The sequence below is a fragment of the Xyrauchen texanus genome, chromosome 25, assembly GCF_025860055.1.
Source record: "Xyrauchen texanus isolate HMW12.3.18 chromosome 25, RBS_HiC_50CHRs, whole genome shotgun sequence".
NCBI lineage: Eukaryota > Metazoa > Chordata > Actinopteri > Cypriniformes > Catostomidae > Xyrauchen > Xyrauchen texanus.
Window position 1 is genome coordinate 3,238,068 of NC_068300.1, and position 27,655 is coordinate 3,265,722.

The 27,655-nt window shown below is 43.1% G+C and overlaps 1 protein-coding gene across 1 annotated transcript in view; it reads left to right on the forward strand.

The window, feature by feature from the left end:
• The first annotated feature begins 513 nt into the window (after positions 1-513).
• The window catches only part of LOC127618931 (collagen alpha-1(XXIV) chain), a 127,898-nt gene continuing 100,756 nt past the window's right edge, over positions 514-27,655 (forward strand). Inside the window, exons 1-3 of the mRNA XM_052091634.1 lie at positions 514-869; positions 12,168-12,226; positions 24,198-25,486. Of these exons, the coding sequence (XP_051947594.1) occupies positions 814-869; positions 12,168-12,226; positions 24,198-25,486 (1,404 nt within the window). The 5' untranslated portion in view covers positions 514-813. The remainder of the gene's footprint in view (positions 870-12,167; positions 12,227-24,197; positions 25,487-27,655) is intronic.

The window sequence follows — 27,655 nt, forward strand, 5'->3', positions numbered from 1 at the left end:
ATATACATACATATATATATATACATACATACATTCAAACCTCTGCACTTGATTACAAATATTTATTTATTACTTATGTTATTAAAATTTAAGCACAACAATTATACATAAACATATAATCATCTCCTCGTGTCAAAAATAAATGTAATAAGTTGATCTCAAGTGTTGTGTTTTAGTGTTTTCAATAGAGCTGCTGCTTTTTGTTCATTGTTAGTTCATGTTAACAAATGCTACTTATTGTAAAGTGTTGCCAAAATAATACAAATTCTCACTATTATGTAGTGGCAATATTTCCCCAATTTTTGTTTTAAAATTATTATTAATATTTATTTATTTTTGTCTCTTAAAGTTGCAACTTTATTTCTGTGTTAAAGTGTTGTAAGTACTGTGCCCGTCTGTAATGTGAATGAGCGGCTGATCGGACGGGTGATGATGTCACAGGCAGTAATAGGTGAAACTCAACACCCGAGGAGGACCGAGCGGAGCAAGTCAAGACACATGCGGAGCTCCAGAGCCCGGAGCAACACACAGATCTGTCCTTCTCCGTCTCTCAGTCCGGTTCAAAACGGATCAAATCTGCTCTGTTCTCGAAATAAACTCTCCGTGTTTCTTTAACGCAATCTCGGTGCTCCGTCTGCACGCGCTTTACGCACAGCCCGAAGAGCCGTGCGTGTGTCTGCTGGAGACGCGGAGACCCGTGACGCTGGACTCGGGGTGATGTGGAAGCTTCAGCTCTGAGGTGCTTTTATCTCATGACCCTGGCGTGGAATTTATTTTCACTTAGAAAACTGCTGCGTGGACAAATGCATACAAATGCATTTAGGAGCCCAACGGACAAGGAGTGGACAAGAATCTCCAACAGCGAAAGCGTGAGTAACTTTGTATCTCTGCGGGGGTTTTGGAGATCCACTGGCGAAGGCGTGCGCGCTGCACACTGATCCATTGGGTTTCCTGAGGTGGACTCTGGTTGCACATAACATTCTGTGCATATTCAAATGGCATTTTTATAAAACCTGAGGTTGTAAATGTGAGAAAACGCTACTAAAGTTATTTGTGCATTCATAGACTTTGCCTAATTATATGTAATTTATGCCTGACTTGCATTCATTGACCTTACATACTTGTGTCATTGAGACAATGAACAGAATGTGTGCATGCTTGCTCTGCTGGAAACTGTGTGTATCCTATATCTTCTGATTTGGCAAGAATTCAGTTGAACTACACCACAGACTGAGCTGTTATGACACTTATAGATGGACACTATGTTTTATGTGAATTAAACATTATTAATGGCAGGTGATCAATTGGGATTTGCAGTCTGCTGCTGTTTTTCCACATGTTGGTCCGTCTGTTCGGAGTTAAATTCCTTTTGCTATAGAACCAAATTTAGACCAGATGAGGAAGAAATGTGATTTTGGGATTTACTCGGATGCAGCAATGTTCTGCATTGATTCTGTAGTCACTTATAACATCATGCGTGTTACATAAAGCATCTACGTTTGGCTGAAATGGACCGTGGCAGAGGAGTCCGAGTGATTTTGCTCTATTGTGTTAGTTGACGTTCCCTGGTCCAAACATTCCTCATGGAGACGACTATTGACCTCTAACATCTGGACCGCCGCTCCCAACAGATCTGCACATGATGCACCTGAGCACAATCTCACTCTCTTAATTCATCACAGAAGACATTAAACGAAACATCAGTCCAGGTGAAATGTAGAAAGTGAAAATGTGTTGCCTTAAGGAAGCATTTCTACCTGTCAGGGTTTCCACAGTCATGGAAAATGGGTGATTTCCAAAGACGTTCATTGGCTAGATTTTGCTGTTTGCAGGACGCAACTTGCCTCAAGCCACCATGATAACATCAGTCTTTCCATTAAGGGTCTTTCTGGAAACATCTGTACTCTAATGAAGTAATCGTTTACACTGTTAAAGGAATATTTCGGGATCGACAGCATTTGTGGCATAATGTTGATTACTACAATATATATATATATATAAGCATAAATCGAGGTTACAATGAGGCACGTACAATAGAAGTGGATGGGCCAATTTTTGGAGAAATGTGAAGCTTATAATTGTACAAAATCACTTGCATTAATTCTTCTGTTAAAACTCGTGTATCGTTTTAGATGTAAAGTTGTTTAAATCTTCATTTTTGCAAGCTAAAGGGTTTATGTTGTCATGGCAATAAGGTTAGCAAGCGATTTTATCATCGGTAAAATCATGTTAACACACATATTGTTTACATCTTGTGGCTATACTTTTGAGACAACGAGTATTTAAATTTACGGTTTGGCCCGATTGGGCCTCTGCAATTGCCAAATCCCTCAATGGTCGGACAGACACTCCACCTGTCCCCATCCGGACGAACAGCAAAAGCATTCAGGGGGGCCCTAGGTTGCTTGGGACCACGGGAATCGTAGCAACGGCCCAGTTCCTCATAGTCCATGTTTCTGCAATACGTTGCAGCTGATCAGAATTGGGGCATTATGAACAAATCAAGAACTCCAGATGTACATTTTCCTTGTGATCCATTAAAAACTTCTAGAGCCTCCAATCCCTCCCTTACAGAAATAAAGAGATACCAGTTGCCTACCCTACAGACCAAAATGCCCCCCAAATTGTCTCATCCTAGGACCGCCCTTGCAGTGTCTTCTAATGAAAGTACCAAACTATGACATTGGGGACTGCCTGCGTCAGCTGCGCAATTGGTCATTGCAATGAATGCGAATGCTAACAGATCAAGAACTTCAGGTATATGGACCTCTTTGTTCTAGAACCCCAGATTCTCCAGTTCTACTTGCTGTTGACCCAAGTTTGTGTAGACGGAGAGAGTTTAGCCACGTCTTTGACTATGTTTTGCTAAAGTTTCTCTCCTGACTTCCCCAGAAATAATCCCCTGTCTGGTCATCTGGCCAAGTTACACCTCTATAAAACTGAGAAACGCAAGGCATGACCTTCCACATCTAAGGTCAAAGACCTTTCCTAAGACCGGTCCCAATTCTGGTAGCGCTCAAACCAGTTAAAGGTGGTTTAGCGGGTCTCTCTGCCTGGCCAAGCTATTGAGGCTGGTTTGTCAGCTGGTCAGGCTGGGAGAAAGAGCCTGAGAGAGTACGAGAGTCATGTGTGTGCCAAGAACAGCAAAGCGTCACTGTGGTTTTTGCTTTGGGACAGCACTCAGGCTCCCTCTTGTTTGGGAAATGGGCAGGGTATGTGACATTGGCACCAGGGTGGCGTATTAAGTGAGGGTTTTAGGACAATGCTGCAGGGCTATTGTCCCGATGGTGGGAATGTAGATACATTTTGGTCTCACAGCTCAAGGTCCCAGCCGAGCAGTTGATAGCCCTGGCTCGCACTGGACCGATAGTGGAAAAGCGGCTTTTGTTTAGGCGCATCATGTGCAGATCTGTTGGAATTGGGAGAGAGCGGCTTTTCTCACAATGCCATGGCCATTTATGGTCAAAAAGGCAATATAAAATGCCTACAGTTATTTCTTCTGGTGCTGTAAGTGATTTTAGCTGTTCTGGAACTTCCACCAGACTTAGCCATGCCCCCTCTTTCTAAAACCCCACACTCCATAGACACCACTGAAGATCATTGTATAGGAGCATTTAAGGGGCGAGCATCCCCCTGAGTGTTTCGTAGTCTAACCTTCACGTTTCATGTGAGCAGGACACCGTACCGGCACTTATTCGAACATATATGGGCTTCCCTGTGAATGCACAAAATGATTGACAGGGAGAAACAAAGGATCTGACCACAGCCACTGGACATGTTTTTCCCTTCTGTTTACCCAGCCAAGGCCAGGGTTAAATTGGGGCTGAACGGTCCGGAACGGCGTTCTGGTTCCTCCTGATTCAAAAAAATAAATAAAATATTGGAAGTTGTTTCATCACCTCAACCTATTTCCTGCAGGCAGTGTCCAGTTCAGTTAGGGTTCCCCCTCCTCAAATCCAAATTTAACCCCTGAGCCTAGGGCTGTTACAAAGACAGGTGTGATATTTTGTTAATGCCTATTTCAGCAATATCTGGCAGGTAGTAGGGGCGTTATCTACAAAGAATCACTAACAGCACCACAAATAAATGCCACAGTAAGGAGACTTTTTTCTAGTTTTGTGCGCCCTGCTAAAGAAAGGTGCCTAAGGTGGTTTGCTGGTCTTAGCTGGTCTTAGCTGGTATCCCATAACCTTATGGTGCATTCAAGTCATGTCGGAATGATCGTATGTATGAGTTGAGCGCACATGAACGGCACCACAAAGTCGTAATTACGATTGGGATTTTTACCATCATTATACGTGGCTTCCTGCCTTCGCTAGTAAGTAAAAACGAGAAGTTTGTTGTTTCTGACTAAAATCACTTGAACACACATCACATTGTATTTACAATTTCTGACCTCGTGATAACGAACTTCCCATGAGGACTTGTACGCACCATTAGTTTTACCATGGCCTAGCTGGACTTCGTAAGCTGGTTAGGCTGAGAGACTAGCTTGCTGACTAGCTAAATACGTTTGGCCATGCTGAGACACCATCTAAACCATCTTAGACCAGCTAAGACCTGCAAACCACCATTTTCTCAGCAGGGTAAGAATGTAGGGTAATTAATGAACGGATATTATCCTCCAACGAGTTTTTTGTAGATGAAGTCTAAAGTATTTGGTAGCTGCCATGTGATTTAGCCGTGAGAGCTAGCATTGTGTTAACGTAGCTTAGCCTCTCTCAGGACTCAGACTTTCCGTACAATACTCTAATGGTACTGTGCTCCTCAAGCATGCTTTCTCTCTTGCAAGAAAGGATGTCCCATATTTTTGGCCAAAAAGATGTCTCTACTTTTAGCTAAATGTGAGGCATATTTACAGTCTGGCAAAGCCGCATGTCATGTACTCAGTACAGGCTTGTGTTCTGCCAAACCACAGAGTCTTGACCCACTGGGCAAATATATGAATAGTGTACTCACACAAACACACTTAAAGCTGTTTATAAAGGTTTCCAGAGGCTTTTCATGAGTTCCCATGCTGGTTTATGCTGATTCAGTGCTGGTGAAACTGTTGTCCGAGGAAGTCTTGCTAGTTAAGCTAGTCAATCTTTGTTGCTTATAATATATTTTAAGAGTAAACCCATTTTTTATGTGATGTATTTGTCAGATACGGTCAGCGTTGGCTCATTGAGGTACGTGGAGATCGTTTGGATCTCGTTGGATCTTGGATCACGGCCTCGTGCGTCTCTCTCTCTCTCTACACCGGCATCTACAGCCGCCTCTTTATCTCACGCCATCCTCCTCGCCACATCCTGTAAATCACAACAAGAACGCGCGGTTATATTTTTTACCTAAGTCAGACTCGACTCACACCGTAATAAAAGAGAGTCCGAGAGTAACTCTGGTGTTTCAATTCAGTCTTTTTGTTTGTTTTGTTGTCTTTTGGTTGTGGAATGTCACAACCTGACGCTGCGTTTGCTGCACCGTCCCCGCCGAGAGAACTGTGGGAAAACAAATACATTTGCCCAACCAAAATTGAGCAAGTCACACTTCTGTTCCTCAAGAATGCATTGACGGTGTTTGTTGCATATATTGATATACTGTCTAACCCTAACTGTGTTTGTTAAATGTATGCTGCATGTTGACTTCATGGATCTCTATGAAATACCAGCATGATAAACGACACATTTTAGCAATCTAACTCATTACCTTCTAAAGATCCTTGAGATCTTTCTCCCTTAAGACCTTTTCACTACAAATGCGACTCGATTATGAGAGGCGAATACCCGACGATCGCTATCACCCCTTGAGTTCGAATCCCAGGACGTGCTGAATGACTCCAGCCGGGTCTCCTAAGCAACCACATTGGCCCGGTTGCTAGGGAGGGTCGAGTTACGTGGGGTAACCTCCTCGTGGTTGCTATAATGTGGTTCGTTCTCGGTGGGGCGTGTGGTGAGTTGGGCGTGGATGCTGCGGTGGATGGGGTGAAGCCTCCACATGCGCTATGTCTCCGTGGCAACGCACTCAAGAAGCCACGTGCTATGATGCGCGGGTTGACGTCTCAGACGCGGAGGCAGCTGCGATTCGTCCTCCACCACCTGGATTGAGGCAAGTCACTACGCCACCACGAGGACTTAGAGCGCATTGGGAATTGGGCGTTACAAATTGAAAAAAAAAAATCACAAATGTGTGTTCCAATGAGACACTTACAATGGAAGTCAATGGGGTTTAAAATACTCACTGTTTCAAAAGACATAAACAATATGTGTGTTAACATGATTTTACTGTCATTAAATCACAAACTAACCGCATCTGTGGAAAGATATAGACAATTTTTTAATATTGTTGCCATGACGACGTAACGCTGTAAATCCTGAAATCCCACAAAACAATGATTTAAACAACTTTACAGCTCAAATAATACACATTTCAGGTGTCACATTTCTGCCTTTAAACACTTAAATAATTGGCCCCATTGACTTCCATCGTAAGTGTCTAACTGGAACCTCCATTTTAGCCTGTTTAAAAGAGAACGAGGGACCGTCCTAAGTAACACGGCTGTCGAGTGACCAATGGCGGAGCCAGGAATTTCTCTGGGATGTCACCGAAAAAATTCATTGCATAAACAAAAAATACTGGGCCAGTTTAAGTGCCCGCAACACAATAATATATAATAAATTGTACTTGTTTGTAATAAAATAATGTTTTTCTCCTAATTTACTTTCACCCGTATGACTTCCATGGAACACAAAAGGAAACATTATGCGGAATATTACGGCAGTTATACTTGTATTAGGAAAAGTTCACCCAAAAATTACAATTCTCTCGTTTACTCGCCCTCATGCCATCCCAGATGTGCACGATGTTCTTTCTTCTGCAGAACACTAGTGAAGATATTTAGAAGAATATCTCAGCTATGTTGGTGCTTTTAATGCAAGTGAATGGTGACCAAAACTTTGATCCTCTAAAAAGCACATCTTATAGTAATCCAGTGGTTTAATCCATGTCTTCAGAAGTGATATGATAGGTGCTGGTGAGAAACAGATCAATATTTACGTCACTTTTTACAATAAACTTCAACATTCCTCTTTAGTTTTTTTTTTGTCGATTTGCATTATGTACATCGTTTGGCTCCAAATGATATACAATAAGCACAAGCTCAAGACTATCTGTCAGCGAGAGCAGCTGAAAGACAAGAATCCTCTCTGTATTTCTGTCCTGTTTCTAGTTAAATCTCCCACATTATACACCAAATCTGAAATGAATTTTCTGGTTATTCTTAGTCATTTAGTTGCACAATAAACTGCATCTGGGAATTCGTTTATATTGGACTCTTTTAGAGTCTGTGCCTGTCACAGTAACGATAAGAACGTCGATTGTTAGAGTATCTGCCAAATGCATTGTGGGTCGACCTCTTCTTAAGGTCCTGCTGAAGATCATTGTGATTCACTGTAACAGACGCCCATGTACTGCTATAGATGACGGCGGCTCCTCTCTCCCGCTGTTAAGTGCTCTTGAGAAAAGTCCTTCACATAATTCTCATAAATCTGCCGTTCTTCCTCACAGATCGGCTGCGTGGAGAATGAAGAAACGCTTCCTCTGTGGTTGTTTTTAATGTTTGATAGTGTTGTGTCTGTGAAGGAAAGTTTCTGAGCTTCAGTCAACAGCATTTGTGGCATAATGTTGTTTATTGCCTCGTTCACTTCCATTTTAAGTGCCACGATTTGTGCTTATTTTTTAAATAAATGAGGGACGAGTTGAAATGATATTTTGCCGCAATTGCTGTCGACTGAAGTCAACTTGGAACATGTTTGATTCTATTTGTTGAACATCTGAGGAGCTCATGGTGGACAGGATTTAACGTCCAAGGACATTTCTGGGTAAATTGGTGCAGAATAGAAATGAAAATGGATGTTGAAGCCACTGTGGCTCTTTTGTTTAATGTACTGGATTGATGACTTATGTTTGGGGGTAAAATTGTGCCCAAAAACACCATGTAAGCATCAAACATGGTCCATGTGGCCAGGGCTGGACTGTGAGGAGAAATCAGGCCAGGATTTTACATGGCAACTGTCCCAAAACATGTCATGGGGGGGGGGGTGATGATCCGAAAGATGTTGTTTTTGGAGGGGGATGATCCGAAAGATGTTGTGTTTGAGGGGGGTGATGATCCGAAAGATGTTGTGTTGGGGGGGTGATGATCCGAAAGATGTTGTGTTTGGGGGGTGATGATCCGACAGATGTTGTGTTTGGGGGGTGATGATCCGACAGATGTTGTGTTTGGGGGGTGATGATCCGAAAGATGTTGTGTTTGGGGGGTGATGATCCGAAAGATGTTGTGTTTGGGGGGTGATGATCCGAAAGATGTTGTGTTTGGGGGGTGATGATCCGAAAGATGTTGTGTTTGGGGGTGATGATCCGAAAGATGTTGTGTTTGGGGGGTGATGATCCGAAAGATGTTGTGTTTGGGGGGTGATGATCCGACAGATGTTGTGTTTGGGGGGTGATGATCCGAAAGATGTTGTGTTTGGGGGGTGATGATCCGACAGATGTTGTGTTTGGGGGGTGATGATCCGAAAGATGTTGTGTTTGGGGGGTGATGATCCGAAAGATGTTGTGTTTGGGGGGTGATGATCCGAAAGATGTTGTGTTTGGGGGGTGATGATCCGAAAGATGTTGTGTTTGGGGGGTGATGATCCGAAAGATGTTGTGTTTGGGGGGTGATGATCCGAAAGATGTTGTGTTTGGGGGGTGATGATCCGAAAGATGTTGTGTTTGGGGGGTGATGATCCGAAAGATGTTGTGTTTGGGGGGTGATGATCCGAAAGATGTTGTGTTTGAGGGGGGTGATGATCCGAAAGATGTTGTGTTTGGGGGGTGATGATCCGAAAGATGTTGTGTTTGAGGGGGGTGATGATCCGAAAGATGTTGTGTTTGGGGGGTGATGATCCGAAAGATGTTGTGTTTGAGGGGGGTGATGATCCGAAAGATGTTGTGTTTGGGGGGTGATGATCCGAAAGATGTTGTGTTTGGGGGGTGATGATCCGAAAGATGTTGTGTTTGGGGGGTGATGATCCGAAAGATGTTGTGTTTGGGGGGTGATGATCCGAAAGATGTTGTGTTTGAGGGGGTGATGATCCGAAAGATGTTGTGTTTGGGGGGTGATGATCCGAAAGATGTTGTGTTTGAGGGGGTGATGATCCGAAAGATGTTGTGTTTGGGGGGTGATGATCCGAAAGATGTTGTGTTTGGGGGGTGATGATCCGAAAGATGTTGTGTTTGAGGGGGTGATGATCCGAAAGATGTTGTGTTTGGGGGGTGATGATCCGACAGATGTTGTGTTTGGGGGGGTGATGATCCGAAAGATGTTGTGTTTGGGGGGTGATGATCCGACAGATGTTGTGTTTGGGGGGTGATGATCCGAAAGATGTTGTGTTTGGGGGGTGATGATCCGAAAGATGTTGTGTTTGGGGGGTGATGATCCGAAAGATGTTGTGTTTGGGGGGTGATGATCCGAAAGATGTTGTGTTTGGGGGGTGATGATCCGAAAGATGTTGTGTTTGGGGGGTGATGATCCGAAAGATGTTGTGTTTGGGGGGTGATGATCCGAAAGATGTTGTGTTTGGGGGGTGATGATCCGAAAGATGTTGTGTTTGGGGGGTGATGATCCGAAAGATGTTGTGTTTGGGGGGGTGATGATCCGAAAGATGTTGTGTTTGGGGGGTGATGATCCGAAAGATGTTGTGTTTGGGGGGGTGATGATCCGAAAGATGTTGTGTTTGAGGGGGTGATGATCCGAAAGATGTTGTGTTTGGGGGGTGATGATCCGAAAGATGTTGTGTTTGAGGGGGTGATGATCCGAAAGATGTTGTGTTTGGGGGGTGATGATCCGAAAGATGTTGTGTTTGGGGGGTGATGATCCGAAAGATGTTGTGTTTGGAGGGGGGTGATGATCCGAAAGATGTTGTGTTTGAGGGGGTGATGATCCGACAGATGTTGTGTTTGGGGGGTGATGATCCGAAAGATGTTGTGTTTGGGGGGTGATGATCCGAAAGATGTTGTGTTTGGGGGGTGATGATCCGAAAGATGTTGTGTTTGGGGGGGTGATGATCCGACAGATGTTGTGTTTGGAGGGGGTGATAATCCGAAAGATGTTGTGTTTGGGGGGGTGATGATCCGAAAGATGTTGTGTTTGGGGGGTGATGATCCGAAAGATGTTGTGTTTGGGGGGTGATGATCCGACAGATGTTGTGTTTGGGGGGTGATGATCCGAAAGATGTTGTGTTTGGGGGGTGATGATCCGACAGATGTTGTGTTTGGGGGGTGATGATCCGACAGATGTTGTGTTTGGAGGGGGTGATGATCCGACAGATGTTGTGTTTGGGGGGTGATGATCCGAAAGATGTTGTGTTTGGGGGGTGATGATCCGAAAGATGTTGTGTTTGGGGGGGTGATGATCCGAAAGATGTTGTGTTTGGGGGGGTGATGATCCGAAAGATGTTGTGTTTGAGGGGGTGATGATCCGAAAGATGTTGTGTTTGGAGGGGGTGATGATCCGAAAGATGTTGTGTTTGGAGGGGGGTGATAATCCGAAAGATGTTGTGTTTGGGGGGTGATGATCCGAAAGATGTTGTGTTTGAGGGGGTGATGATCCGAAAGATGTTGTGTTTGGGGGGTGACGATCCAACAGATATTGTGTTTGGGGGGTGATGATCCGAAAGATGTTGTGTTTGGAGGGGGTGATGATCCGAAAGATGTTGTGTTTGAGGGGGTGACGATCCGACAGATGTTGTGTTTGAGGGGGTGATGATCCGAAAGATGTTGTGTTTGGAGGGGGGTGATGATCCGAAAGATGTTGTGTTTGAGGGGGTGATGATCCGACAGATGTTGTGTTTGGGGGGGTGATGATCCGACAGATGTTGTGTTTGAGGGGGTGATGATCCGACAGATGTTGTGTTTGAGGGGGTGATGATCCGACAGATGTTGTGTTTGAGGGGGGTGATGATCCGACAGATGTTGTGTTTGAGGGGGTGATGATCCGAAAGATGTTGTGTTTGGGGGGTGATGATCCGAAAGATGTTGTGTTTGAGGGGGTGATGATCCGAAAGATGTTGTGTTTGGGGGGTGACGATCCAACAGATATTGTGTTTGGGGGGTGATAATCCGAAAGATGTTGTGTTTGGAGGGGGGTGATGATCCGAAAGATGTTGTGTTTGAGGGGGTGACGATCCGACAGATGTTGTGTTTGAGGGGGTGATAATCCGAAAGATGTTGTGTTTGGAGGGGGGTGATGATCCGAAAGATGTTGTGTTTGAGGGGGTGACGATCCGACAGATGTTGTGTTTGAGGGGGGTGATGATCCGAAAGATGTTGTGTTTGAGGGGGTGACGATCCGACAGATGTTGTGTTTGAGGGGGTGATGATCCGAAAGATGTTGTGTTTGGAGGGGGTGATGATCCGAAAGATGTTGTGTTTGAGGGGGTGATGATCCGACAGATGTTGTGTTTGGGGGGTGATGATCCGACAGATGTTGTGTTTGGGGGGTGATGATCCGACAGATGTTGTGTTTGGAGGGGTGATGATCCGAAAGATGTTGTGTTTGAGGGGGTGATGATCCGAATGATGTTGTGTTTGAGGGGGGTGATGATCCGACAGATGTTGTGTTTGAGGGGGTGATGATCCGAAAGATGTTGTGTTTGAGGGGGGGTGATGATCCGAAAGATGTTGTGTTTGGGGGGGGGGTGACGATCCGAAAGATGTTGTGTTCTTTGCTGTCCTTTCGTGCATATCGTGCCGCCGTTTTGTGGTCCGTTCTGCATAACGCGATGGCACATTTGGGATGTTCCGTCATGCTCGGTTCTCCCGATTGCCAGTCCGCCCTGATCGACCTCAAATTGCAACAGCCCACCGGGAAAATGCCTACAATATCTTTGTGAGGAACAAACCCACATTTTAATCATTATTCATTCTCTCATTTCCTCATTTGTTTTCAATCTGAACTCTACCTTGGGTGAGCTTTCAGAGCTTCACATACTAGTAAACGTTCTGCAAAAACCTGGCTGAAAAGTGCTTAGTAAATTAGTTGATAACTGGGTAACCCTCCCTGAGTTAAACGCAAATGTACAGTGTAGTACAATTCAAATGTTAAATATTCAATACATTAAAACATTTGTATGTTTTTTCCGCAGGAGATTTCTCATCCTCCTCCTGTCAGCATGTGCAGCTGTGCTGCGTGCAGAAGAACAAGGTACGCTCACCTTTACCCCTTTCACCTTTTTACCTATCACCTTTGTCCTCAAAGTGTCTAAACTCTGATGGGTGCCACAGACCTAAACTTCATAGTTGTTGAAGAGGTGATGTAATTGTTAAGGACGTTAAAAGCTTTCTTGCATCCCAGTTTGATGTTCAAAGTCTTGAAAAGTGTGAACACTGTGACTGTGGCGCTTTCAACCAAACTCAACCAATGGCGTGAGTTTGGGGCGGGACTATCTGTTTGTACAACCAATGGAAGACAGTGTGAGAGTTCGGAAACACCTGGGCTCCATTAGTCGTACGCGGATTACTCAGTTGATTCTGGATTATGTTCTTTAATGCTCATGTGTTACAGTAACAGGTCCATGAACTCAAACCAGCTCTGAGGCGGCTTATTTAACATGAACAGGATTAGACTGCGCCTTCATTAGCAGATGTGACACTGAAAGCTGTCCGAGATGCATTATTCATACGACAGCACCCTTTTGAAATGGGCATTATAAATTAAGCTTTATAATAATAACTTATGATGACTTTAAAAAAAAAAAAGCCCATCTTACCCATCTTATGGCGTTACATTTGTTCGACTTGTCACCATACAATTGCTGCGTCGTTGGTCATTGTTTTGCATATCGATACGCCAACGAAATTATCCTGATGATTATCCATATACTGTTTATATTTTTCTGATATAAATAGATCTGCTTGTTTCTACGATATTTCTCAACTCAACTTTGGTAAAGGCAGGGTTAATTGGGTGTCTGGGTAGCTTAGCGAGTACTGACGCTAACTGTCACCCCTGGAGTCGCGAGTTTGAATCCAGGGCGTGCTGAGTGACTCCAGCCAGGCCTCCTAAGCAACCATATTGGCCCGGTTGCTAGGGTAGGTAGAGTCACATGGGGTAACCTCCTTGTGGTCGCTATAATGTGGTTCTCGCTCTCGGTGGGGCATGTGTTGAGTTGTGTGTGGATGCCGCGGAGAACAGCGTGAAGCCTCCACACGCGCTATGTCTCCATGGTAACGTGCTCAACAAGTCACGTGATAAGATGCGCGGATTGACGGTCTCAGACGCGGAGGCAACTGAGATTTGTCCTCCACCTCCCGGATTGAGGCGAGTCACTACGCCACCACGAGGACTTAGAGCGCATCGGGAATTGGCATGTTGCATTGTAAAATTCGAAACAATTATTTTATGTGAAGCTACATACTGCGGGCTCGCTGTCTCTGGTGGCTGCTAAAAATTCTGCAGCGCCATGGAGCGTAACTCTTCCTTTAAATTTGACCCAAATTATTTTCCAAGGACAAAGATTATTACTGTTACCATTACTGGATGATATATTGGGTATATATGCCTTTGATATATTTTTTGACTTTGAATGAAAGACCTATTTAATGCTTCATACAGGAAAATTGCATAATAAACGTCGCCATTTCTAATCGTTCAGTTTGCACAGTGACACCAGTTTCATACACTAACCTGCAAACTCATCAACATCACTTCATGTGTTGCAGTACAAAAACATTCGTAACTTTGGGCTGCCATCAGCTCGTAATGTGTGTGTGATATCTGTGCCTTGTCCATGCAGGACCGGTTTCAGTAAATGTTATGTCGCCCCCTTGTGGTCTCCCAAAGCTCCTCCCATCAGACTACATTGAATAGAATGCAACTGGCAGCGAATAGAAAGCACACAAATTAGGCTTCTAATTTAAATGTCGGCTGATATTAATATATAGATTCCTCAAAAATGTATCTATAAAATAACGTGCCGATCAATAATCGATATATCAATATTAGATATATCAATAATAGCTGTTTGCGTGTATAATGTTTTTACATGAGTGCTGATATTGGCATGCTGTTAGTGTAATACAATCAGAGTAAATGTATTGCTTGCTTCTAAATGAATAAAATGGTTTATGTGAGAGTTTTCAGCGGAGGAGAGACTGAATGAAGAAATGAAGTTCTGAAGGAAGATGCAAAGAAATTCACAAAGGACGGAATTTAAGATGTTGTGAAGGAAGTTGAGATTGAAAAGGAATTAACGCTATGCCGGTCCGATGTGCCGCACACGACCCACGGTGTGTTTCAGAGGTTTATGTTTTTGAAAGATAAAACTCCAAAAAAAAAAAAAGTAAACATAATACATATATTTGGAAAGCTGAGATACTCGTGATTCGAACGATGTAAACCTTTTTAAGATACAATCAACACAGCGGGTACAATCTGTCTCTTTGTCAGACCACCAACAGCCAAATAAACAAACCCAAACTGGAAGAAACTCACCCATGAAGCCTCCTGTTAGTCCACTGATCCATTACATTCCAACAAAAATGGTTTGGTTACACTGTAAAGGGTCCATACAATCCAATTCAATGAAGTATTTAGTCCATAACACATTTATATATCAATAAACATCCACGGAATATAGTAGTAGCATTTCGCGTTAGCCGACAGCACTATCACAACTTCGACGCATTCTATGATCTATCGGTCATAACTTCAGATGTAAACATTTCCTATATCCGGTAACAGAATGGAAGCACGCACTCTGACCTTTCGATTGACACCTCATTTGACCCAATAGGAGCTTCCATGTCCTGTCCAAAGCCTTCAATACCCAACCACAGTCTGTGTCGAATGTAAGGGCATACCCACTTTCCTTTGTTTACTGATCAAACCAATTACATCGAAGAGTGGAAATGACTGGCGATTCGTATAGCCAATGAAATTCTGAAAACAGTGATATGTGGCTTTAGTGGGAAGATTAGAGCACGGTTCTGTAATGTGTGTGCGCAAAGTTGCCTTGCCATTACCGAGTGTGTTGTGCGTCTGTGCGTAAAAGGTGAAGAGTGTTGTTTTGGAACTGTTTACACATTTGTCGATTTAAATATGGTGAAACGGACTCGAAAAACAGGATTTTCACCCCAGGATGTGATATATGAAGGCATTCATTGTGAAAATTCTGAGTTTGGAGATGAAATTTCTGAAAACAATACGGATGATTTGGAGGCAGAGGAAATGTTTATGGAGAGATGAGACATGGCTCTGGACAAGTAAGTGTTTTCTTGTGTTTTATAACATATATTACTGTATATTCTGCATAAATAAGCTTTAGTTTGAATAATGAACACATTTTGTAATAACCCTTTGTCGTGTGTTTCCTCAGTGAGTGTTTGAACCGTTTGTGCGTGTTTTTTGTATTTGTTTGTGCGTGTGTGAGGTTTTAGTTCATTGTTTGTTTCAGATCTATTGACATGCTATATAGATGTTTTGTATATTTACTGTAAATATTTATATATATATATATATAAATGGACACGAAATATATATATATATATATAAATAAATCAATAAATATAAGTTGAAAATAAGAATATATGTTGTGTTTGAGAGTCTATTTGTATGTCTATTTACAGTAAATATACATACAATAATACATATTTACACACTCGAAAAGAAAATCTATATATATATATAGAATACAGAAAAGATGGAAAAGTTGTGTCTAGCTTTGTAAATTACATTTATTTATTCTCACTGAATCAGATAGCGATTGGGAGCCGGATGCGGGCCACATAAAGTGGAGCAGCAGGACAGCACCTCATCAAGAGAGGAGGGCTTTCAGAGAGACCCTTGCTGAGGAGCTGGCAGAGTTGGGGTCTCACTCCACAGCCAGACCCGTATCTCCTGCTCCACGAAGAGCAGATCACAGGCCGTTGCACATCACCAAATCTTGCACCGCTGGTCGTCTGAAGTGCAGGCAGTGTCATGCAAAGACACCAGTGAAGTACTCTTCCTGTGATGTGCCTTTGTGCTTTGTACACAAATGTGACTGCTACAATGACTGGCATGTTGCTAGAAACATGTACAATTTTATAATGGTTTGTAAATACTTTGTGTAAAAATTCATGTAAATAGTTTGTTGTGTATTTTTTATATAAACAAATTGTCCACCATAGCACTAGTTTTGACTCTTTTATATGCACAACATTTAGTTTCAAGAAGGGAAAAGGCACTCTAATGTGTTTATGCATCAGTTACTCTGTGTCAGCAAAACTAATAGTGGATCTGGATATGGAATATGATAGCTCTAAGTGTCATCTTTCATTAGAGCCCACAATTATGACTGTACGTTGAAGCGTTCAAAAGTAGGAGCCTTTTTGTCCTAGGTTACCAAAGGGTCCATTTGGAGTATCCAAAAGGCACTTTTGTAAAACGCCTGGGTGTACCCTTAGAAAAACATGTGTAAAATATTCATTTTTTATGGTATTGTTATAACATTTGAACTTGGACTAGGTAAGGCTTCATGCTGTGATCTCATTGTGTTCTCAAGCTAATAGCTACAAGTTATAGTCATCTGCAGGCATCTGTATGCAAAAAAAAAATTTCAGGCGGAAAAACAAACTTCTATTTCTCAGAATCAGTAGCACTTACAGTAATTCTGACTGCTGGGGAAAAAACTTCAGAGTGTCCCAAAACCATGCCTGTACTCCAAAAGGTTCAAGAACAGCTTTAAATTTACTTTGGGTATGCCTTGATTAGGCGTTTTAGGTTAATTTTACAGGATTGGGAAGAGGTTAATGGAGTGCTTAATTAATGAATAATTAATTAAGTCAGGAAGTTTTAAAGGACGTAAGGAAGTTAAGAAGGAAGGAATCTGGGTAGGAAAAAAGTTGAGAAAGAAGGAAGTTTGGAAGAAAGAAAGATTTTAAAGATGTTCAGAAATAAGTGAGAAAGTTGGAAACCTGGGAACCAAGGAAGGAAGTTAAGAAGGGAGGAAGGAAGCTGGGGAGGAAGCAATAGAAAAAGCTGAGAAGATAGGAAGCTGGGAAGGAAGGAAGGATTTTGACAAAGAAGGAACCTGGGAAGTTTAAAAAGAAAGCAAGCTCTGAAAGAAGTTCAGAATAATGAAGGAAGTTGGAAAGTTGGGAAGAAAGGAAAGAAGTCTGCAAGAAAGAAAGCTAAAAAGGTGCAGAAATAAGGTAGGAAGTTTGAAAGCTGGGAAGTCAGAAAAGAAGTTGAAAAGGAAGGAAGTTGGGGAAAAATGAAAGAAGTCTGGAAGAAAGAAAGCTCCAATGATGAAAGAAGGAAGCTTGCAATTTGTGAAGTAAGGAAGATTTGAAAGGAAAAAAGCTTGGAAGTTTGGAAAAAAAGAAGCTCCGAAAGCAGTTCAGAAATAAGGAAGGAGCTAAGGCAGGAGGTCAGGATGGACTGATATTTCAAAAGACATTCAAAAGGAAGCAAGTTCAGAAATAAGAAAGGTCAGAAGTAAGGAACAGAAATGAGTTGTGGATGTAGAGCTGTCAGAGTAAAAGCAGTTGAAGTGCTTTCTATTAAAGCGTGTCTGTTCTTGTACTCTTGAGTGACAGAATGTTTCTCAGCCAGAGAGAGCGGCCTCTCCAGCAGTGGTGTAGCCGAGGCCATACGCACGTATACGCCATAAGGCTCACTTTTTTCCCAGGGACGTTTGTGTATAACAACTTCTAAGGATCAACATCAACAACCCTCGGTATACCCAAGTGCTTCAGAAGTCCATAATCTACTGTCATGTTAGCTTCCCTTTAACTCTATTTGTATAAACTGTAATTAATAAAAGGAAAATATGTGTTGCCAACCGTCCCGTTTAATAAGGAATTACAAATTGCATTCCATATGAAATCCATACGGGACACCATTGGTCCCAAAATGCACAAATGGAGAGAAATGGACTTGAAACAGACACTTTTCACATGAGATATGGTTGGGACATACATCGGTGACAATTAGCACATGTTGTGTTTTCTCTCAGAAGCAGGAGAATTTGTCAAATATATTAATTGTTTCCCACCATTGTGAAACCACACAGTCATAAAAGCACGGTGTACTAGACCCATACATCCACTATACTATCCTCGTGCACTGATGCCGGGAATGCATCAAAATGGTCAAAGACCTCCATCTTGTCCATGTGTACATACACCAACAATTGCTCAGATGGGCACGAGAATGCGTTTGTGCTCAAAACAACAAGAGGCACAGCAGCTGAATGAAACCACATCGGGAGTTCTCCTCTTCAGAGTTGTAACTTGACACCGCGTCTTTTAAAAGCGACCCAAGATATGTATCAAGGGTTACCTTTGGTGTTCAAGTATATTGAGACCTGTCCGTCCTGCTTAATCACCGTTTCTGAACTGAAGCACCAGTGGGCGGGGCCAAGGGTAAGATGATGTAATGTTTGTTCGCTGTAGAGGATTATCATGGATTAATGTACCCCTAGTGACGTGGGGTAATCACGGAAGTAGAGAACGGGGCATTTTGCAGCTTGGTTGGCTTTTATTGCATTGAGGATTACGTTTTGAGTTCTTACAGTATGTTTTTATAGTAAAAAGACCTCTTATATGTCAAAATATCAAGGAAAATTTGATTCCTAATGATGTGACTTTCTTACATTTCCCTTATGATAAACACTACTTCCAAAACAGCGACACCTGTTCCTGGTCATGCCTGTCTACAGTATATACTGTATGTACAGAGATGCAGTACCGCCGCTCCTTATACGCAGATTACTCAGTCTGCGTAGGGCACCAACCCCCAAGAAGTCCACTGGCTATCCTTCCTTGTTGGTCAGACGGACCAAGAGAAAGAACCGAAACACTGATCTGAGTAGCCAATGATGCAACATCAAGAGCTTGAATATTCACAATATGTTCACATTGATTTAACCAAGACCCAACCACCATGTAGCTAATGAGAAAGCCAGCAACGGCTCTAGATCCGGCGGAGGCATGTTTAGACGGATAGACACCGCAGGTTTAGATGTCTCCGACCCTGAGGGCTGGGAGTGCATGGGGTGAATGTGACTTTAACAATGACCAGCACAAGCAGAAAACAGGCTGCTGTTGGACACTTGCTGTTTAACGACTGACTTTAGGTTCTCTTGATTTCCTCCCTGAAGAAACGGACACTGTGTTGACTGAAGCAGTGATTTCATGCAGAAAGACTAGAGGTCAAGAGATAAGTTGAGTGCATCAAGTCAATGATTGAGATTGTTCCTATATCTTTCCTATACCTTATACTTTTCCACTTCAGCTTCCACATCAGATGCCTTCAGCGCATTCTTGGAATTACAAGGCATCAGTGTATGCCTCACATTTAAATACTTGTAAAGACCAACTGCAGAAGTATTGAGGCCATGATCACCCAGTGTCGGCTGCAGTGGCTGGACCACATGATAAGGATGTCCCCCATGTCGGCTACCCCACAGAGAGCTATATGGCCAGCTACATCATGGTCAACGCTCAGCTGGAGGGCCGAAGAAGCACTATAAGGATCAAATGAAGATTGTCTTGAGGAAGTGTAAGATCAGACCCGAGGACCTAGAGTATGTTGCTGCTGATCGTACCATCTGGCGACAACTATGAAGGGATGGGGCTCGTATGCTGGAGATGGAGAGGACAACCAGAAGACAACAGGAGAGAGCCAGGAGACACACGGCAATGGCTGCCATCACTACCACCACTACTACCACATTTATATGCCCCACCTGCAATAGAGCTTATGGGTCCAGGATAGGACTGTTCAGCCATCAAAGATCACACCGTTTCGATGGACAACCAAAGAAGGCTTTTCCAGAAAATTACCTACAATTTCCAGTTTAAAGGTCATGTGTGAACACGACACTTTTAAAAAGGTTGCTCTGGCAATTTTCCTTAATGTGAAGGTGTTTCATTCCCTAAAAATGTCTTTATCGATGGTATGTGTGAACTGCACATTTGGTACATGTGATGAGGAGGAGGGCAGGGCCGGGCCATGACTACGCACGGCCGGCCCCCAATTGGGCTAATCAACCGAGAAGTGGGATAAATGCAGCGGGATGCAGCAGTTCCCTCTCCTCGGCTGATTAGCCCGATTGGGGGCCGGGCTTGTGTAGTCATGTCCCGGCCCCACCCTCCTCCTCATCACATGTACATTTACCAGTAAAGGTAACCCAACGCTTTTCCTGTAATTTACCTGGTTGCATGTGTGAACGGGGCTAATGACTGAATTGTGCCTTTTCAACAACAACAAAAAAAGGCCAAATATGATGTTTTAAAAAAATGTACACACAGTTATGAGGGTCTGAGTCTAAAATGAACTCTGGTGCGATTGCTCTGTTAGTGCGGTTCATTTGAACAAGTGTGAACGCTGTCATCTGAATCTTGGTGCGCACTAAACAAGTGGACCTAGACCGTCTGAAAAGTGGGTCTCGGTCCACTTCCAAACGAACTCTGGTGTGGTTCGATTGATATATGAACGCAACATGGACCAAAGACATCTAAACGGACCAAAAACAGGAAGTAATTTGCCTAATACTGACCTCAAGCATACCTGGTTCTTCTCATCATAGAAGCTATGTTGCCCATTACAGTTCGGGACAGGCGTCGGAACCGCCCATCAGCCGTCCTAGCAGCATATCTTCATTTGTGTGTGCAACGGAGGAATTCCTGGCGCTGTTTTGACTCCTTTACACATTTTATTAACTCTTCATTTGTTCTCAGCTGGTAAGAATACCACCATATATACATATATAAATCTAACGAGCGCATTTCGCCCAGCAGCCAGCATAGTCGGCAAGTTCCGTCAAACAATGTACCTCATGAAAGCTGTCTAATCAGGTCATGACTTTTCCCTGATGCCTTTGGTTTTGTATTGTTAGGTTCGGTGTTAAAAATGCCAGTGTGAATGCTAAACAAACCAGAACTACATTTTTCATTTTCATTTTTGGTCCGGACCAGGAGAACCGAACTCTTGGTCCTTCAGAGCCCAGTGTCACTCTTGGCACATGATAGCAAAATGGCTACCTGCATTTTGTTTACACCACTTGAGTTTGTTTTAGTGGACAATTAAAAATATATATATACATTTTATTTTTATTTTTTATTTTTTTAAAGAAATAAAATAAATATTATTCTCTACTACTAATGTCAACATTTATTTTATTTTTACATTTTTTATTTTGACTGCCTCTAGAGGATTAAACCACAAGCCATTTTTTACATGAAGTCCCAGAAAAATTTGTTTATAATAAAATAGGTGAACTCAGGTAATTGTTACGTGTGATGTACAACAACAATTCAGCATCGCATCAGTGACCCTGGTTGGACCATCTGGTAGTTTGGTTTGTTGCATGTCCAAGATTGTCAACAGTTTGTTCCAGCTAATGATAATTTACACAAGAGGGGTTTGGGGCACACTTTAGATGATCATGCTGGGAGACCAGCTTATTTTCTCTTATTTTCCAGCAGGGTAGACCAGCTATCATGTTTCAAAATGCATCTACCAGTTTAAGCTGGATTTTCCAGCTCGGTAAATACTCATTTGAGCCTGCATTAGCAGATATTAAGCATTAGCGGATAGTAAGCATTAGCATAGCATTCCAACTTGCATCTATCTCCACATAAATTCAATCTTTTAACTCATGCTCGACTTGGATAAAAGACTAATATATATATATATATGTATGTATGTATGTATGTATGTATGTATGTATGTATGTATGTATACTGTATATATTGATTTATGTTAGATCAAAATGTCTATTTATTCACGGCTCGCCGTAAATTGTTTCGGCGCTCCAGATGGCCAGAACACAAGTGCCATCAGGCTGGTTTCTCTGCGCTTCCTCATGGTTGTTCATGGCCACACTCTAAAAATAAGTTATTGGCTGTTCGATGTTCAATTTGAACTACCACAGAGGTGAAAGGTCACAGGGTCACCCATGTGCACTCAGTCAGAAACATGGCTGACAGAGCTTTGAAGTCTAATTCATTTTCATGGCAGTTTAAGATCCTGTCTGTTTTTAAAAGCATAGTGAATCAATGAAGAAAGAGGCACAGTAACAGCCTGCGCTCAACTCGCAACACAAAGAATAGAAAATAGTGTGTGAGAGCGAACAGTAACTTCGTGCCTCGGCTGCTGAAGCCCAGGATGAAGAAATCTGTTTCTGCGCTTTGTTTAAAGTCTGGATTAGTAATGAAAATGTCTGCTTCCAGCGCTGTTCCTCTGAGATCTCCATGGACATTCTCAAACGGTGTAAAAGCTTGTCTGTTTGCTGACAGGAGAACAGGGTTTCCTGCACACTTGATGTCAAAAACAGGCTTCGTCCTGAATGGCCTTGTGCTAATGTATTTATCTGCAGATACATTGCAGACTGTTGTCTTCCACCTAAATGTGACCTTGTGCTAGTTGTGAGTCTTGTGACTTATTTTGTCAAGATCTGCATTGTAAAATGAGCTAACATTAAAGGTAAATTGTGCCATTTCTGCGCCACTAGTTGCACCCAACGGATAGTGGTGTCTGGTGTGATAAAAGTCACTGCCAAAATACTAGGTTGTTGTGTTTACAATTGCAAGCGCATTGCTAAGTGGTTTTACTGTTGCTATGTGGTTGCCAAGGTGTTCTGGATTGTTTTTTGGTGGTTGTTTACTGTCTCAAGTCCAAACATGCCACCCCTAAGTCTGCTCTCTAAATGAGTGACTCTGGTCACTCCTTCAGTGTAAGTCTGTGCAATTTGTTTGGCCGGATTAATCATCATTGTAAGACTAATTGCTAAGTAACGGCACATCTCTCCTCAACAAACTGCATGATTTGAGGTATCACTCATGTCTGTGGCGCAAACTACAGTTTCTCAAAGCATATTTGCATATCTGCACTCCTATAACAATATCTGTGGAGTGGTGGTGGCGTAGTGGGCTAAAGCACATAACTGGCAATCAGAAGGTTGCTGGTTCGATCCCCACAGCCTCCACCATTGAGTCCTTGAGCAAGGCACTTAACTCCAGGTTGCTCCGGGGGGATTGTCCCTGTAATAAGTGCACTGTAAGTCACTTTGGATAAAAAGCATCTGCCAAAATTTTAGAAATGCAACTATCTAGCCGCCAAATCACTCACATGCAGAAAGAGTAATCAAATATGACAGAAAAGAGAGAAATAGCTACTCAAAGAGAAAGAGATGTGTGTTTTCCGCCATTCCCCTTTTTTTAATTTTTATCTGGACCACAGATGCTACTAACGACCATAAGCAAGGACTCGTGTGTAATCTGTGATAAGACCAAATTTAAGCATTAAACGGTTTTGAATCGATATTTGTCAGAGACTTGGCGTAGCGGTCGGTCCATGGCCTAGTTAGTAGTGCTTGGTAAGTCAAGCATTAGTACTTCTATTGCATATACTTGGGGTTAGTGATTTGAACAAACTCCAAACACCCTAGCAACAGCATAGCAAGATGCTTAAAAACCACCCAGCAACCGCATAACAATGCCCTGGCTACATCTGATAATATTGTAATAGCATATCAGTCATTTTTCCTTCAAACAGGATTTAAGAAACACTGCCCCCTTCATTCAGTGGTCAGACAAACAGATAGTCCAGCTCAGGGGCGTAACTATAGGGAGGGCAGGGTGGGCAGCCGCCCTAGGGCCCGGTGTGAGAGGGGGCCCGCAACAGTCAACCAAAAGGAACCATAAAAATGACTGCGGGCCTGACAGGTGATGATAAATGACCCAGGCTCCCCAAGGAGTGGGCCCGACGGGTTCTTTGCACTGGGGCCCGTAAGATCCAAGTTACCCCACTGGTCCTGCCCCAAACTCACGCCAATGGTCAATGCTGCTGTGTTGGGCTGAACAGGATGTTCAAGTAAACTGCAAAGTTTTGATAGTGCCACAGAGTCACAGTGTTACATTATCAAGGGAATCAACCTACAAATTACTTATAGTTGACTCTGCATATTAAACTGGTTTAGGAAAAAGGATTAAAGCATTGAAAAGATAGCACACTTTGCCTTGAAATGAGTGTAATCGTACCAAAAAACCTATTTGATATTTTCAGAAACCATCTACTCAACCGCAACCTCTTTCGTAATATGTTTGAAGTGATGTCTGCTTGTCCAAACTCTATCTCTGTCACATGTATGCGCTGTGCTCACAGTTGTCCCTCCTTTTCTCTCCAGGTGTAGATCTTATACATCAGCTGGGCCTCTCCGGTCGCAGAGACAGGCACTCTTCCGGGACAGCATACCTCACGTCTCTTCCATCTCTAACCATCCTGCCTCCTGGTGTTGGAGTAATTCTTGGACAGGATGCCCTCATTGAAGCACCATTGGAGGGCCTGCTCCCCGCTGGCGTGGAGGAGGAGTTCTCTGTCATAGTCACTTTAAGCTCCTGGCGAGCGAACAATGCCTTTCTTTTTAGTATGCGTGACAGCAGGGACAGACTGCAGTTTGGCTTGCAGCTCCTGCCTGGACGAGTGGTCGTTTACACGGGCGAGAAGGCATCAGTTTACTTCAAGTACGACACGCAGGATGGACAGTGGCACTCCTTCTCCGTGGGGGTTCAGCCACGCTCAGTATCCCTGTACGCACGCTGTGGGGCCGTGCAGTACAGTGAGGAAACACTGACCCATCCACAGACACTGGGCTCTGAAGGTCGCCTCTTTGTGGGCAGGATGGACTCCAGGGCAGTGCAGTTTGAAGGAGCTTTGTGCCAACTGGACATCTACCCCTCTGCCCAAGCTGCGGCGCACTACTGCGACTATGTTAAAAAACAATGCAGACAGTCTGATACGTTCCGATCCTTGCCCCTGAAGTCCAAGAGCATAGAGTCCACCTTCCCAACAGTCTCATCCTCCCGAAAGTCCCGCCAAAGGTCTTCAGAATTGCACACTGTGAGATATATACTCACCCTGACCACCCACGCCACCAAAGGCACCAGTTTTACTCCTATGGCAGTTTCCGACCAGTTTTCGACCACAAGCTCACCAACATCACGCTCCAGCACACCAAGACATCTGGGTCCATCTCTAAGCCCCCTCAGCAAGGTTCGATTCCTAGGCTTCACTGCTGGGACTCCTACCAGTAGTGCCAAAACTGAAAGGAACCTAGTAGGTGAAAATGACACAGAAAATCATCAGCTTCTCAAGCAGCCAAGGGCCACTCGAGCCACCCCGGATTTGATCACCATTGTCATGCAGAGTCGTTTGAAAGAGGCCTTGAGGAATAACGATAGATCCCACCAATCTAACAAGGATCTTGTGCGGACCAATCTGAAAGTGAATGGCACCACCCTGTATCGCGAAGAGAGCAGCTATAACCTGGTGGACCAACCCGAGGATGAGCTCCGAGAGGGGATGCACGACACAGGATACTCTGAAGGTTATGGATATGAATACGGATTTGAAGAAGCTGAATATTTCTATGACTATGATGGATTTGTTGGGCCTAAAGGAGAACCAGGTCCTCCAGTAAGTAAACTGCTGTTTTTTTCTACCATATTTGAATGACATCCACAATCTTCAAAGCGCAGAGCCATACCACTGCAAGTTGGTGCAAAGCTCTACTTGTGAATTTATCCAAATTACAATGCAAAAGAGTCCAGGATAATTTATAGATTTGTTTGAGTAGATAATAATGAGAACATGCACTTGGCTGTGTATCATTTCATCAAGAGCCTACTGGGGAAGAGAAGGTGTAATAAATCATGGAAAGGTAGTGATTATCAACAGAGATGATAGTTTGTCCAGGATCCTCCTGGAGTTGCAGGTGGTTATACAGTAATGGAATGTCTCAATTTGCTGCCAGTGGCTCATGCTGCAATTTGTTTTTAATTTGCGCCTCCATTCATAGAGGGGTTTGCATCCTCTAGCAACAAGCTAACCAGGTGATGTTAATGTGAGGTTACAGAGAGTTGAGGTTACAGTGTAATAGTGATAGCTTACTAGAAAATACTCCTAATTTAGCCAGTTTATGTGGTGGCAGTGTGACAAAACTACATTTCCCGTCATTCTCAGTAGCACCACAAGAACAATTAAATACACAAAGCATCGATCGCACACCTAATGTCTCACCTAAACCTCTTAACTTTGTTACACTAGTGCTTTTGTCAGGAAGTGAAAAAGCTGTCCATTTTATTTAGCCCAAAATCACATGCAAGCACATCATGTCATAGGCTTTGGATCTTGTAAGTAGTAGCTTCTCATAAAGACTTGAATTTCAAATAATAGACTGGTTTCAAATAATAGACTGGTCCGAGTCTGTACTGGGTAGTATATTTACGGCATTTCTCGGTTCTGCACGGGTCCGGGTCCAAACGTTCAAATAATAGACAGGTCTGGGTCCAGATTTCAAATAATAGACTGGTCCGAGTCGGTTCCGGGTAGTACATTTACGGCATTTCTCGGTTCTGCACGGGTCTGGATCCAAACGTTCAAATAATAGACAGGTCTGGGTCGGTTCCGGACGGCACACATTTTTGGACCCGTGAAGACCTCTACTTGGAGCTTACTTAATTTCTTCTAAATATAGAAAAAGTAATGAACTCTTTTCAGCGTAACTGTGCAGTGGAGCGGTTCATCAGTAGGTCACTGTGGGCCTCAGTTGCAGAATTACAGAATATGCCATCAAATTAACACAGATAGAAGCCGGATGATATTTTTGGAAAAGATTCTGATTTGCCCCTTTAACAAAAGTAGCTGAGATAATGTTTTTTTTCATGTTTAAACCGTTGCCTGCACATTAATGTGAGGAATACTGAGGTGTTTGCATAAGTAGTGCTAGCGTGGTTTGTGTGAGGATATGAGACATGACTGTGTGGATATTTTTCTTGGACTTCACCATAAGTACTCTCACTTGGCTGTGGGATACAGTGCATTCCTCGCTCTGAGGGTCTGTAAGAGGTAAATACACCAGCTGGGATCATCTAAAAATAGTTTCAATGTTCTTTCTTGAAGGGAAAAAACATGTTTCATAACACAGAAATTTTACATTTACATTTACATTTATGCATTTGGCAGACGCGTTTATCCAAAGCGACTTACAGTGCACTTATTACAGGGACAGTCCCCCCCGGAGCAACCTGGAGTTAAGTGCCTTGCTCAAGGACACAATGGTGGTGACTGTGGGGATCGAACCAGCGACCTTCTGATTATCAGATTACCAGTTATGTTCTTGGTGAACAACTAAAGTATACTTTGACCTTAAGATGTGTACGTGTCTCCCAACCTGGCTTAACTGGTTCTACTGGTCTGTTTTGATAGTTTTAGAGGGGTTTTAGGCACTTGTTAGCTGGTCAGTTTGGGAAACCAGCTGCCCGACCAACTGAAACAGTTAAATGCCAATCTTGCCAAGTGAGTTTGACAAGCTTGGTCTAATTTGATAGTTTTAGAGGGTTTGTGGACCAACTAAGCTAGACCAGCTGAACTAGCTCAAACTGTTAAGTCCAGCAAACTAACTTAGGCTTGTTATATGATGTGTTTTTAATTGTATTTTTTAGATTCACCTACTGTATGGCCCTAGGATTCCCACTGTGAAAGCATAATTTTTTTGTCTCAGAGTTTCCACAGATGTCTCTTAAACTGAGGAACACAGCTGGCCCTGAAATATTTAATCTTCTCTGACCTTTTCTCCAGATGTTC